The 14,807-nt window shown below is 66.5% G+C and overlaps 1 protein-coding gene across 2 annotated transcripts; it reads left to right on the top strand.

Annotated features, from left to right (window-relative positions):
• The first annotated feature begins 1,501 nt into the window (after positions 1-1,501).
• Positions 1,502-14,753, top strand: LOC106732138 (TLC domain-containing protein 4-like). Of its 2 annotated transcripts, XM_075902352.2 has the most exons (7): positions 1,502-1,657; positions 7,897-8,067; positions 8,544-8,633; positions 9,179-9,237; positions 9,734-9,828; positions 11,712-11,785; positions 12,266-14,753. In XM_075902352.2, exons 2-7 carry the CDS (start codon positions 7,913-7,915, stop codon positions 12,570-12,572), a joined length of 780 nt encoding a protein of 259 aa, XP_075758467.1. In that variant the 5' UTR covers positions 1,502-1,657; positions 7,897-7,912; the 3' UTR covers positions 12,573-14,753. The 2 variants fall into 2 exon arrangements, with proteins under 2 accessions (XP_075758467.1, XP_089630819.1); XM_089774693.1 differs by lacking the exon at positions 1,502-1,657 and having other exon boundaries at positions 7,882-8,067.
• The last annotated feature ends 54 nt before the right edge of the window (positions 14,754-14,807 follow it).

Raw genomic sequence — 14,807 nt, 5'->3', positions numbered from 1 at the left:
ACCTGGGATCCACACTGTGGGCAGACAGGACACTGGGCTCTGACCCAGTGTGACTGTTCTTATGCTGTGTTTAAACGTTGGTTTCCCAGGCTGGGGTGAGGATGAATCCGAGCCTGGGAGCTGCCTAGCCAGGGCCATTCAGCCTCAGATGTGCCTGGACTGGCAGGTTCCCTGAGTCACTCAGGTAGGGCCAGGTGCAAATCCTCTCTCCCCACCCCACTCCACCCCACCTCACCCTCCAGGCATCTCTCATCCAGACTCTGGGGGAGGGAGACCGACCTGCAGGGAGGTTTGACAGAACCCACAGCCAGGCACAAGACTCTGTTATTATTTAAGTTCCTTCACCTCCATCCCCCAGATCAGGCCCCATTGTGTCAGGTGCTGTATAGACAGTCCCTGCCCCCACAGTGATGATCACTGTGAAGTCCGATCATTTCACAGATGGGCAAACTGAGGCACAGACATTACTCAGGGATTCTGTAGCAGAGCCCGGAACTGAGGTCAGTTCAGGATGCGGCCCTGCCTTTGCCCCCCCCCCCCTCCGACCCTGGATTCCCCTCCCCCACAGAAGGGACAGGGGCAGGGTTTGGAGACTGCTGAGGAGGCCTCCAACTCCAGCTTCATTAACAACACAGAGGACCATCATGTTCCTGCTTGATTTCCCCCCCAGTCCTGTTCTCTCCTTCGGGGCTGCTTGGCTCCATCCTCCCTCCCTCCCCCAAGCTGAGGCGCCCTGTTGCTGTGCTAAACACCTGCCATGCCCCTGCCCAGAGCTGGCTGCATCTCAGCACTGGGTATCTCTGCACGAACAGCCGCTGGGTCCCACCCCCTGGGAGACTGTACCTCTGGGCTGCATGAGCGATCCCAGGATAAAGACTCCAGCCCAGAAGGAGCTGGATTGTGCAATCCCTTTGTGCAGGGCTTTGTAAGGCCTCCATCAGCGAGGGACTACGGGAACGCTGCCTGGGCAACCGAGGGAAGCAGCGGCTCCCTCTTTAAAGCACTGCACGCGCATGGCCCGGAGATGTGTGTATTGTCCCCATTGTGCAGATGGAGAAACTGGGGCACAAGGAGGGGCTGGGGCCTGTTTGTGGTCGCACCAGAGGGCAGTGCCAGAATGGAAACCCAGGCGGTGCTGGCCCTAACCACTAGACCCCATGCCCCTCTCAGCGCCAAGAATAGACCCAGAAGTTTGACTCACAACCACCTGCTTTAACCACAGAGCAGCTGCGAGTTCAGGGGACAGCCCCGGGGTCCCCCCATCCTGGAGCTAGACCCCAGGCACCCTGGTCCTTAGCCCCACCCCCACCCCTCTCGGTGTCTGGCTCCCAGCCCCCCCTCATCTAACTGCTACACCCCACTGCCCTCCCCAGACAGTGCGAGCCCGCGGGGAGCGGACCCGCCCCTCACCTTCGAACCTGCCACCTGGCCGGCTCCCGCGGCGGGGGCGTGGCTAGCCCCAGAAGGGGCGTGTCCTGGGCCGGGATTGGTGGAGGCGGGGGGCGCTGGCCAGCCCCTCTGTCGGAGCCAGCAGCTGGGCGTGGGGCGGCTCTGGGCTGGGATGTGGCAGCTCCGCGGAACCGCCGCCTGGGTGGCCGCGGGTGCTCCGGGGTTCCGAGCAGCCGGCGCCCCTCGGCCGGGGGCAGCAGCGTCCCGGGTGAGTGGATCGTGCGAGCCTGGGGGTGGAGATCCCTGGGCGGGCTGTGATTTGGGGGGGACACGGAGCCGGGGGGGCTGTGACCTGGGGGAAGCAATTCGGGGCAGATCCATGGGGCCCGTGCCCGGGGGGGCAAGTGGGGGAGAGTCCGAGGGGGCAGATCCATGGGGGAGCTGTGACTTGAGGGGGACACGGAGCCGGGGGGGCTGTGACCTGGGGGAAGCAATTCGGGGCAGATCCATGGGGCCCGTGCCCGGGGGGGGGGGGGAGAGTGGGGGAGAGTCCGAGGGGGGGCAGATCCATTGGGGGAAGCTGTGTCTTGAAGGGGGGGGGGGGAGTGATTGACGGGTTCAATAGGAGCAGTGCCCCAGGGCGTGAGTGGAGGAACCAGATCCTTGGGGTGGTCTGTGCCCCAGGAGGTGGAGTTGGGGGGGGCAGATCCATGTAGAGGGAGCCAGGGGGGTGGGGGCTGTGCCCCAGGAGTGGGGGCTGGGAGCAGCTGTTGGTTCAGGGAATAGAACCCTGGAAGGCTGACCCCCTCCCCCACACACACTAACCACTAGATCCTGCTCCCTTCAGGGGTTGCTGGCTTGCCTGGGGGGAAGGAGATGGGGGCAGGACTGGCCCCACCCCCTTTCCCCAAAATTGTCATGCTGCATTGGGGAGACTGGGGCAAGACCCCATGAAATCAGGGCTCCTTTCCCATGGGGCTGCAGCATGCGCCCGGCAGACCCCACGGCGGCAGGGGGCTGCGCCCGGCTGGCTGTTGAGCCCAGGCAGGGTTGGGCTGGGACAGCGGCTGCGAGTTTTGCCACTTTGTCAGTTGCCCACTTTGCTTCCTGGCCTGCCCAAATGCCAATCATTAACCCGGCGGCGGGGCGGGGCGGGCGCAGCGAGGAGAAGGTGGCAGGAGCTGGATTATTTAAGCCACATGCTCCACAGCGCTGGGGGTTTGAAACCTTGAATGGCTGAATGGGAGCATCTCCCCCACCCCCGCCTGTGCCCCGGGGCCACCCCGAAATCCCTTCCCTGCGCCCTGTGGTGCCCTCCTGTAACCCGCACTCCCACCCCCGGAGCTGGGATAGGGCCCTGGCGTCCGGCCCCCACTTAGGCCGATTGTGGCATTAGCCTATTTCCCCTCCCCCATTCATTCCAGATTTTGAAGTCAGCCACGTGACAGCCTGTGTGAGCCCCCCCCCTCCCTCCCCCAGCCTAGCGTGAAGCCAGAGAGCTGGTGCTGGCAGCTGCACCCCGCAGGGCCTGGCCCAAGGGGCAGCAGCCTTTGTGACCCTGCTGTCCTGCAGCACCCTGGCCTGGCTCCGGCCCACAGCCGCTTTGTTCTCCAGCCTTGGCCGCTTGGCCTTGGCAGCGCAAGCAGGGGGCAACTTAACTCGAGAGTCTGTTCCTGTCGCCTCGCCCAGCCACGCGGTGCCTGCCCGCAGGCGCCTCGGTGGAGAAGGGACCTGCCCCAGCCCCTGCCCACCGAAGCGGGACCTGGAAAACCCAGCGCCCCCCACCCAGTGCTCTGCAAAACCTCAGGTAGCCACAGCCCCCTCCTAGCCTCCACTGCAGCACCGCCACTGGCTGGGCACCCCACCAATGCAACTGTTCCTCGCCGACTGGGCCGAAGGCAGTCTGGCCTAGGGGTTGGAGCCACAGATCAGTGGCAGGCTCAGGCCTGGAGCAGGGATAATGGCAGCATCGGGGAGGGCTGCTGGGCTCAGAGCATGGCCCAGGATGCCAGGCACTGGCCATTTATTAGGAGCATTAGGGCAGTGCCCATGGGCCAGGACCACCAGCACAGAACAAAGATGCCGTTCCTGCCCCAAAGACCTTCCAGGCCAGCCAATGCTGAGCCTAACCCCCAACCCTCAACCCTACCGCTAACCCCCAACCCTTCCCCTTCCCCTAACGCATAATCCCTAGCCCCCAACCCTACCCCTACCCCTTCCCCCTCCCCTAACCCTAACCCTAACCCCCAACCCCCAACCCTACCCCTACCCCTTCCCCCTCCCCTAACCCTAATGCCTTACCCACAACCTAACCCCCAACCCTAATGCCTAACCCCTAGCCCTAACCCACAATGCAACCCCTAACCCCTAGCCCTAACGCAATCCCTAATCCTAACCCTAACCGTTAACCCCTAATCCTCATGCCTAACCCCTAACCCTGACCCTAACCCCTAACTGTACCCAGGACTGCACCTGGCAGTGAACGGAAGCACGTATCGGCGTTGGTGGGATCAGGGCCGCAGTGCTGGACCAGAGGTGGAAGCAGGGAATGCGGGGGGAGGGGACAATGAGATGACGCTGCAGGCCACGCTGGACAGTGGGCTCAGCTCTACGCCATCATGCTCACGTGGTGCCCATCACTGTGGTATCTGGCCTGGTGGAGGAGGGCGGTGGGGTGAGTGAAATCAGGGCTGGGCACATCGGCGGATGAGGCTGGAGGTTTCCACGTTGGTTGTGGGGAACAGAGCAGCCCCCCCGGTGCCCCAGGGCAAGGGACCTTCTGGGCAAGTACACCCAGGAGCTGGCTTTAGACCAGCCCAACCAGAGCCCTTCCCTTCCCTGCCCCCGGGAGCCAGCCCCTTAGCACGGCCTGCCCCAGGTACGCCACTGCCAGGACCACCCCTCCCCTCCCCTCCCCTCCTCTCCGGGCCAGCCGGATCCAGCTTGACTCTGGGAATGCTGGGCCCTGCCCCATCGAGCTGGGGGGCTTCTGACTCCATTGGAACAGCCCCCCCGTTCCCAGAGCAAAGGGGTAGGAGAGCCGGAGCCTCCCTCTTGCAGTATTGTCTGCCCAGGCCCCCCTGGCCCTGCCGGTGCCCCTCATTCCCCCCTGCCAGCCCCCGCCAGCCTAGCCCTGCCCCCAGCCCTGCCAGTGCCCCTCACTTCCACCCTGCAGCCCCCGCCAACCCGGCCCTGCCCCCAGCCCTGCCAGTGCCCCTCACTTCCACCCTGCAGCCCCTGCCAACCCAACCCTGCCCCCAGCCCTGCCAGTGCCCCTCCCTCCCGCCCTGCAGCCCCTGCCAACCCAACCCTGCCCCCAGCCCTGCCAGTGCCCCTCACTTCCACCCTGCAGCACCTGCCAGCCCGGCCCTGCCCCCAGCTCTGCCAGTGCCCCTCACTCCCCCCCCACAGCCCCTGCCAGCCCGGCCCTGGGCCCCCCAGCCCTGCCAGGGTCCCTCACTCCTCCCCCGCAGCCCCCACCAGCCCAGCCCTGCCCCCAGCCCTGCCAGCGCCCCTCACTCCCAACCTGCAGCCCCTACTTACTGATGTTAAATTGCATTTAATCAACTAATTGACTCGTCAGTGCAATTCCTTCTTATCAGCCAGGACTGGTCACTTACATCCCTCCCCGCGGGCCCAGCCCCAGGCGCCCCCGACCGTGCTGGTGCCCAGAGACAGATTATGGTTTTCTGGGGCCCTGGCGGCCCCCCCCCCCCCGCCCCCTCTGCTGGGTGCAGAGGAGCAAGGCCGGACTGTGATCATTCATTTTTCTAAGGCTCCCAATTGTCTGAGGCCCCTGGGCATGGACCCCAGGGGGCCGGGGGCTAATTGGACACAGCCTGTGCCCCTCAGCGCCAGGCCGCAACCCCCTCCTGCCATGTCAGGAGTCAGGGGGACAGTGACAAGAGCCACCAAGCTTCCCAGCCTCTTGGGTTTGTGCTCTCTTGGCTGGCTGGGAGAGGTCCCCTGCCCCAAACCTCTGCCACCCCGGGGTCACCTTCCTGAATCCCCTCCCCCGCCCTGCAGGGTCACCTGACCCTGGAATCCAGGGCTCCAGCAGGACACAACCTGAGCAAATATTGAATGAAGGGCAGAGGTTAGTTTACAGGAGCTCATTATGAAAATCCCTAATTGCCCTCAGCAGGGCTCCTCTGGGCAGGGATCCCTGCCAGGGCCCCGGGCCTCTGACAGGCTCTCCCCTTTGGCACACAGACAGAAATTACCCCCTCCCCTCCCAGAGCTGGGGAGAGAACCCAGGCGGCCTGCCCCTGCTCTGACCACTAGGCCACGCTCCCCTTCCAGAGCTGGGGAGAGAACCCAGGTGGCCTGCCCCTGCTCTGACCACTAGGTCCCGCTCCCCTCCCAGAGCTGGGGAGAGAACCCAGGCGGCCTGCCCCTGCTCTGACCACTAGGCCCCGCTCCCCTTCCAGAGCTGGGGAGAGCACCCAGGCGGCCTGCCCCTGCTCTGACCGCTAGGCCCCGCTCCCCTTCCAGAGCTGGGGAAAGAACCCAGGTGGCCTGCCCCTGCTCTGACCACTAGGTCCCGCTCCCCTCCCAGAGCTGGGGAGAGAACCCAGGCGGCCTGCCCCTGCTCTGACCACTAGGCCCCGCTCCCCTCCCAGAGCTGGGGAGAGCACCCAGGCGGCCTGCCCCTGCTCTGACCGCTAGGCCCCGCTCCCCTTCCAGAGCTGGGGAAAGAACCCAGGTGGCCTGCCCCTGCTCTGACCACTAGGCCCCGCTCCCCTCCCAGAGCTGGGAAGAGAACCCAGGCGGCCTGCCCCTGCTCTGACCACTAGGCCCCGCTCCCCTCCCAGAGCTGGGAAGAGAACCCAGGCGGCCTGCCCCTGCTCTGACCGCTAGGCCCCGCTCCCCTTCCAGAGCTGGGGAGAGAACCCAGGCGGCCTGCCCCTGCTCTGACCGCTAGGCCCCGCTCCCCTTCCAGAGCTGGGGAGAGAACCCAGGCGGCCTGCCCCTGCTCTGACCACTAGGGCCCGCTCCCCTCCCAGAGCTGGGGAGAGAACCCAGGCGGCCTGCCCCTGCTCTGACCACTAGGCCCCGCTCCCCTCCCAGAGCTGGGGAGAGCACCCAGGCGGCCTGCCCCTGCTCTGACCGCTAGGCCCCGCTCCCCTTCCAGAGCTGGGGAAAGAACCCAGGTGGCCTGCCCCTGCTCTGACCACTAGGCCCCGCTCCCCTTCCAGAGCTGGGAAGAGAACCCAGGCAGCCTGCCCCTGCTCTGACCACTAGGCCCCGCTCCCCTCCCAGAGCTGGGGAGAGAACCCAGGCGGCCTGCCCCTGCTCTGACCGCTAGGCCCCGCTCCCCTCCCAGAGCTGGGGAGAGAACCCAGGCGGCCTGCCCCTGCTCTGACCGCTAGGCCCCGCTCCCCTTCCAGAGCTGGGGAGAGAACCCAGGCCCCCCGCTCCCCTCCCAGAGCTGGGGAGAGAACCCAGGCGGCCTGCCCCTGCTCTGACCACTAGGCCGCGCTCCCCTTCCAGAGCTGGGGAGAGAACCCAGGCGGCCTGCCCCTGCTCTGACCACTAGGCCGCGCTCCCCTTCCAGAGCTGGGAAGAGAACCCAGGCGGCCTGCCCCTGCTCTGACCACTAGGCCCCGCTCCCCTCCCAGAGCTGGGGAGAGAACCCAGGCGGCCTGCCCCTGCTCTGACCACTAGGCCCCGCTCCCCTTCCAGAGCTGGGGAGAGAACCCAGGCGGCCTGCCCCTGCTCTGACCACTAGGCCGCGCTCCCCTCCCAGAGCTGGGGAGAGAACCCAGCACCCCCCCCCCACTGCTCCCACCCTCCCATACCATTCAATAATGCTCCCTTCCTTTTGGCAGGTCCTCAGCAGCATGCTCTGGGAGGGGAAGGGGGTCTAGTGGTTAGAGCAGGGGGGGCTGGGAGACTGGATTCCTGGGCTCTCTCCCCACTCTCTGCTCCATGGTGGCACTGCAGGGATGGATCCAGACCGGTTCGCGGGGCATTGGGAATGGCCAGCTGGCACCGCCCCAGGGGGCCTGTCTGCCCCCATCCCTCCCCGTGGGGCCAGCTCCCCATCTCGGCTCCAGAGAGCAGGACACATGCACGGGGGGTGGGGCACTGTTGGTACTGCCCCTCCCCCTGGCCTTGGCATGCTGTGCGTGTGCTGCCAATTCCCTTGGCAGCAGGGCTGGGGGCAGCTTGGGCAGCAGCCACTGAGTGCCAGCAAAATGGGGGGAGGATAAACAATTGGGTGGTACCAAGATCCTGGGGGGGGGGGCAGGGCTGGGCGCTGCTGCATTGCGGGGGGAGGGGGGACTAGAGAGAATTAAATTCCCATCTTCTCCCTTCCGTGACACAGACTGATGGCCCTGGGGGGGAGCACTGCCTCTTGCTGGATGGAAGGGAGCATCTCTGCTGTGTGTCATATGCCCTGCAGTGCTTTCTGCCACTGGCGATTCTCCCACACAGGGGTGAGGGCTGGTGCTCCCTGAACAGGAGGTCCCAGATCTGACCCCTGGGGACCCCACTTTGCAGGTGCCACGGGGCAGCCATGGAGGAGTCCACGCGCCTGGGGTACTGCATTGTGGCCGGCAGCTTTGTGTCCTTCCAGTTCTTCTTCTCAGCCGTCAGCCCCCAGCTCTCGCTGGCGCTCAGCCCCCACTACGGCAGACTGCCCTCCGGCAAGAAGCAGGAGTGGAACTCCAGGTAGCCCGGTGCTTGGGGCCAGGGAGAGCAGGAGGGAACTCGGGAGTCCTGGTGCTCTGCCCCCTGCTCTACCCACTAGGCCCCAGCCCCATCCAGAGCCATCCCGGCTAAGCTGGTCACACATCCCCGGTGGGCTTAGCCTGAGAACATCCTGAGCCCCAGGCATCCGGGCTGAAAGGAGCCGTTGTTTGAGTGCCCGGCAAGATGGGGGAGAAGGGGAGGGGTGTGTGATCCTTGGGGTCACATGGGGGACAGAGATGTGTGTGAGCCATGGGAGCTGAGGTGTGTGTGATCCATAGGGGGCCCTGGGGGCTGAGGTGTGTGTGATCTATAGGGGGCCATGGGGTGTGTGTGATCCGTAGGGGGGCCCTGGGGGCTGAGGTGTGTGTGATCTATAGGGGGCCATGGGGTGTGTGTGATCCGTAGGGGGCCCTGGGGGCTGAGGTGTGCGTGACCCCTTTGCATGTCCCCCCCAGGTGTGTCTCCACTCTCCACGCCCTCATTGTCGGGCTCTTCTGCCTCTACATCCTGTACTTCGATGAAGCCATTAATGCCAACCCCATCTGGTGAGCCCCGCCGGTGCCCCTGGTTCCTCCCGACCGGCAGCCCCCCTCCCCGCCCACTCTGCCAGGACCTCTCAATTCCCCCCCCCCAGCCTTCCCCCATTCTGCCAGGACGCCTCACCCTGACCAGCAGCCCCCTCTATCCCGTCCCTGGGATCCTCTGCTCGGTGTTATGGGCTGGGGGGGGGGGAGATTTGCCCTGGTCGCTCTCCCGAGGCTGATTTCCCAGTGGGGGTGTCCCAGGACGGGAGGTCACATGGCAGCAGAGGGGATGAAAGGCTGGTTTGTGCCGGGGAATAATGGCCCCCTTGTTCCCCAGCTGCCCGGAGCCAGAGCCACCCATGCAGCTGGCACTGGGTGGGCACACACTGGGGAGCAGAGCCAGGGGGCTGGCATGGTGCCCGGGCAGGGGGGCTGCAGGGGGGCCGGGCATTGGGGGAGCAAGTGCCCAATGGGGGAGCTGGCCCCGCAATCGCCCCCCTGCCAGATTTCATGCTCCACCCCCCCAGTCCCACGCCGGCCCCTCACCCCGACTCCTTCTCTTCCAGGGGAGACCCTTACCTGGTGAAACTCAACGTGGCCATCACCTGCGGCTACCTGCTCTACGGTAAATGCTGGGGCACCCCCTGCCCCCGCCCCCCGCCCGGGGGAGACCCCCAGCCTGGAACCCCAGGCACAAAACTCGCCGGCCCCCAGCTGGGAAACCGTGGCTGCATTCCTGTGGCTTTCCCCTTTGCCACTGTAAGGAGCCACCAGAGCCACCAGGTGCCATGGGGGTGGGGGGGAGCTGCCGGGCAGGGCCAGGCTTTGGCGCCAGGGCAGTGGGGCTGGACGCTGGAACCTCACCCAAGGGGGACCCCAGGGAGCAGCAGGGGAAATCCGGGTGCCCAGCCTGGGCGGGGGTCTCCCGGGTGGGGGTCTCCCAGTGAACTACTTCAGGCCCCTTGCGGGGACGCACCTGGGGCTACGGGCCCTGTTCTGAGAGGCGCGGGGGTGGAGCTTGGGGAGGGGAGCGCTCCCCATTGCTCAGTGGGGCACAGTGCCCCCTGCTGGGTGCCCTGGCGCACTGACCGGCCCCTCGGCTTTGTGTGTCTCCCCTCCAGATCTGCTGCTGCTCCTGCGCTACTGGAAGATGTTGGGCGACTCCCTTTTCGTTTGCCACCACCTGGTGGCGCTGTACGCCTACGGCTATGTGCTGGTCAGTGCCAGCCCCCCTTCCCTCCCCTGGCCCAACCCCCCCCCCCCCCCGCTTCCTCTGGGTGCCTCCTCAGGGCTCCAAATTCAGCGTCAGCCCTCCCCCCGTTCATCCCAGCCAGCAACCCCCCCTCCCAAAGCACCAATTCCTGCCCCCTCCCCAGGGCACGAACGCAGCCGGAAGAGGCGTTAAAGGTACCTGCCCCGGGAGCCAGGCTGGGATTCAGCAGAGGGGACAGGCTGCTGCTGGAGCCGGGACACCGGGGTAGATGGGCCCATTACCCGGAGGGGATGGTCTCTGGGGGGTTCACGCCCAGAGGGACCCTGACGTCGCCTGGCGCAGACCAGAGAACTGCACCCATGTCCCACAGGAGAGATCAGCCCTGCCAGGGGCAGATGAGGAGGCTGGGAGGGTGGCAGGCTGGCTCAGTGGTTAGGGCCTAACCCAGGACTTAGGAGCCTTGCTCTGTCACAGAGGGCAGTCGTGTAGCCACGCTGTGCCTCAGTTTCTCCATCTGTACAATACCCTCTCAGGAGGCTAAAGACGCTAACCAGGGAGAGGTGCCCAGGTGCGATGGCAGCTGAAATGCACGATGAGGGGTGGGTCTGGGAGACACTTGGGCCCCTCTCACTCACAAGCCCCCAGGTGGCTACCCAGCAAGAAAGGGGGCAAAGAGCAGAGCCGGGGGGGGGGGAAGCTCACAGAGCTGGGGGTCAGGTCACTTCCTTGAGGGCCATGAGAGGGAGCCACCCCCCATCCACACAGGCCTCTTGGCACCTTCCAACTTCGGGGAGAGATGAGCAGCCCTCCTCATGCCCTGCAGCCCAGCCAGAGCCCCCCCCCAGCCCCTGCCAGTGCCCCCCACTCCTGCCCCACAGCCCCTGCCAGCCCATCCCCGCCAGTGCCCCCCACTCCGGCCCCACAGCCCCACCCCCCCAGTGCCTCCCACTCCGGCCCCACCGCCCTGCCAGCCCAGCCCCACCTCTCCCAGCCCTGCCAGTGCCCCCCACTCTGGCCCCACAGGCCCTGCCAGCCCAGCCCCATCCCCCAGCATCCTCCCCAGCCCCTGCCAGCCCAGCCCCACCCCCCAGCCCTGCCAGTGCCCCCCACTCTGGCCCCACAGGCCCTGCCAGCCCCACCCCACCCCCCAGCATCCTCCCCAGCCCTGCCAGTGCCCCTCACTCCCAACCCACAGCCCCTGCCAGCCCAGCCCCGCCCCACCCAGTCCTGCCAGTGCCCCCCACAGCCCTGCCCCCCAACTCTGCAAGTGCCCCCCACAACCCCTGCCAGCCCAGCCCCGCCAGTGTCCCCCACTCCAGCCCCACCGCCCTGCCAGCCCAGCCCCACCCCCCCAGCCCTGCCAGTGCCCCCCACTCCGGCCCCACCGCCCTGCCAGCCCAGCCCCACCCCCCAGCCCTGCCAGTACCCCCCACTCTGGCCCCACAGGCCCTGCCAGCCCAGCCCTGGGTGCCCCCCAGCGGGCAGGACTGGGGCGGGATAGAGTCCCGTGGTACGAGGCAGATTTCTTCCCCCGGCTCAGCAGGGCGGGATGGAGCGGGGGAATCGCTCGGGGGGGCTCCTGGTGATCTCAGGCCAGTGCCACCCGCCTGGGCCTTTCGGGATGAATTTCCACAAGCAGCCCCTGGCTCGTGGCTGGCCAGCGGAGCTGCCTTAGGGGCCCCGGGTCTCGGCTGCGGGAGCCAGGGGAGGCGCCCTGGTGCTAACAGCTCCTGCATCACCATTTGTACCAGAGTCGCTGGACGCCCAGTGGGGCTCAGCAGCCCTGTCTCTAGGGTGGTTCCCAAGCAGGCCTGGGGCAGAGGATCGGGGGGGGTCTCCCCGCAAGCGCCGAGGGGCAGGGGACTAACAGCCTGTCTCTCCCCCAGAGCCGAGGGGTGCTGCCCTATTTCGCCAACTTCCGCCTCCTCTCCGAGCTCTCCACCCCCTTTGTCAATCTGCGGTGAGTCGGGGGGGCTCTAAGGTGGGACCCGGATTCGAATTCACCCAAGCTGCGGGGGAAGCGGGGGGGCGCTACCCCAGAGGATGCTGGGAGGCAGACAGGGTGGTGAGGGCTGGAGGCATGCCTCCGGGGTAGAGGTCTGCCCCAGGCCCGCCCCCTAGAGCGGTGCTGGCCGGGACAACTGACTGGGAACCCCCTTTTATAACCCTCCCCCCAAAAGCAGCCACTGCCCCCTCCCCTCGAGCAACAAGGGTGGTAATGGGATGCCAGGGCCCACCCCAGCACCACGGTGCCTCGGGGGAGCTGCTGCCCCCCTGCCTGCCCCACGAATGGGGCTGGGCATTAACACCCCTTTGACTTGCATGGGCAGACTCAGGAGGCGCCCTTCACTCCTCCGCCTGTGATCATGTGACACCAGCAGCTGGAGGGGGCGGGGCCTGGGACTGTTTGAAGTGACCACGCCCCTTTCTCGTGGCCCAGGTGGTTCTTTGACACCGTGGGGCAGCCCCGCTCCTCCTGGTTCGTCCTGGCCAACGGCCTGGCCATGACTGCGGTCTTCTTCCTGGTGCGCATCGCCGTCATCCCCAGCTACTACGGGCGCGTGCTGGCCTGGCTGGGCACGCCCGAGTACGCCCGCCTGGGGCTGGCCGTGCAGGTGGCCTGGATCGTGCCCAGCCTGGCCCTGGAGGGCCTCAACTTGGTCTGGATGTACAAGATCCTCCGGGGCTTCTACCGGGCCTTCTGGCGGCCCCGGCACCACAGGGCAGCCTGCAGCCACGGCGACTGAGCGGGAGCCGGACGCCCCGGGGCCCGCAGCTCCTGGCAGAGCTGGAAGATCCAGTCTGGTTCCCAGCCACAGAAATGCCTGCTCTGGCATGTGCCCCAGGCCCCCAGACTGGCCTCCACTCAGCCCCAGGGGCATCTGGACTGGCACGTGCCCCCAGGAAGCTCACGCAGCTGACAGACTGGTACGTGTCCTGGGCCCCCCGGAAATCCATGGGGCATCTGGACTGGCACGTGCCCCCAGGAAGCTCACGCAGCTGGCAGACTGGTACGTGTCCTGGGCCCCCCGGAAATCCATGGGGCATCTGGACTGGCACGTGCCCCCAGGAAGCTCACACAGCTGGCAGACTGGTACGTGTCCTGGGCCCCCTGGAAATCCACATGGCATCTGGACTGGCACGTGCCCCCAGGAAGCTCACGCAGCTGGCAGACTGGTACGTGTACCAGGCCCCCGGAAATCCACTGGGACTGCCACTGCGCGTTTGGGATGTCTGGACTGGGGCATGCCCCCGGCTGGGAGCTCAGCAGACCCAGCGGGGGAGGAGGGGCTAGCCGTGCCCCTCCTCAAGGGCTAAGGCCCAGCGAGGAGCATCTATGGGGGCTCCTGCCAGGTGGGGGGACTCATGGGGCAGGCACAGTGCAAGGAGCTAGGCTGGGGCCAGCTGAACAGTTTCCCCAGGTCCTTGCGCCCCCTCTTGCACCTGTAAAAGGGGAAGCCCCACACTACTGAGCTGGAGAGTTGGGGGTGGACCCCACTTGTGCTGAACCCCCCCAGGGACCAGGGTTACAACGGCTTTGGGGACACCCCTCCCTCTGCCCCAAGTCCCTCCCTCCTGGATGCCTCCTGGCCCAGAGCATCCCAGGAAGCCCCTGACCCCCTCCCAGGGGAAGGGCCAGGAGCTGCCACCCCCCAGGGGTGGGGCAGAGCCCTGGAGCTGGTCCTGGCAGACGTGTCTCTGCTGCGGGCCAGGGCTGAGCTCCTGGCCTTGCACAAGCTTGTTCCTAACCCCCGGGGCCCCAGCACCAGAGAACGAGGCTGTAGTCCTGGCTCTGCTACAAAGCAAGTCATGGTGCCTCCGTGCCTCAGTTTCCCTGTCTGCCAAAGGGGGACAATGCCCCTTCCTCTGGGCCTTCTCTCTTCAGACCCGGAGCTCTCTGGGGCCAGCCTGCCCCTCGCTGTGTCTGGCCAGGGGGCCGATCTCAGCGTGGGCAGCGCCCAGCCGGCCGAGAGCCCTGATCTCGCGTGGTCCTCTGTCCATTTCCAGCTCCTGCTGCCACTCCCCAGCCGCCTCCCTCGGCTCCTGGACCGGATTGTTCAGTTGCGGGCGCAGCCTCTCAGACTCCTTCCCAGCTGCGAGTGGGGTGACCGACATTCCTGCCCTAGCCCCCTCCCGCACTAACTTATTAAAAGCCCAGCCTGGCCCCGCCCTCCGCCCATGTTTGCCTCCAGGAGAGGGGCAGGACCCTCAGCGGGGGTGTCGGCCGCTGGGCTGCGACTCAGGATAGCGCTGGCTGGCTGGGTGACTCTGCACAAGTCACTGCCCAGGCTGTGCCTCAGTTTCCCATCCTGCCCCTTCTTTAGACAGTGAGCTTGCTGGGGAAAGCCCCGTGTTTCATTCTGGGTCTGGGCAGCCCCCCCGCACAAGGGGGGGGGGGCTGATGTCTCGGCCAGGATCTAGGCAGCTCTCAGCACAAGGGGGGGGAGGAAGGCTGATAGCTCGGCAGCCCCCCCCAGCACAAGAGGGCCCCCATCCTGGTTCAGGACGGGTCAGTGGGACGCCCATTTGCACCGGCTCAGATCTGGCCAGGAAGTTACCCCAGAATCTCTCCCCTCTCGCCTTCCAACCCGCCAGGTTCCAGCCGTCCGTCGGCCCTTGGTGCCCGCGGGCACCTTGCGCAGGGCTGGCCTGGGGCCTGGCACCTCTCGCAGGCCCCCTGGCTCTCACTGCCAGGCCTGTTGGCCCCTCGGACAGACGCCCCGAGTTCAAACCTGCCCGGCCGGGCCTGGCGCCAGGGGATTGTCCGGCCTGTTCTCTGGAGGCCGAGGTGGGTGCTGGGGAGCTACTGGCCAGCGCCACCTCGAACCCCAAAGACCTGCCCCCCCCCCCAGCATCCTCCGGCTCCTGCTGCCCTTCGGTGGGGGCGCTCGGTGTTTTAAAATAAACCACCCGGGTTAGTTTATCCAGCTGAGCCGTCTGGCAGCCCTTTCTCGGCGGAGGGTGGGGGTGGAGATTCTCGG

The sequence above is a fragment of the Pelodiscus sinensis genome, chromosome 31 (genome assembly GCF_052426305.1).
Source record: "Pelodiscus sinensis isolate ZL-2025 chromosome 31, ASM5242630v1, whole genome shotgun sequence".
In the NCBI taxonomy this organism is placed as follows: Eukaryota; Metazoa; Chordata; order Testudines; family Trionychidae; genus Pelodiscus; species Pelodiscus sinensis.
Note: the sequence above shows the minus strand (reverse complement) of the source record. Positions and strands in the feature narration are given on the sequence as shown.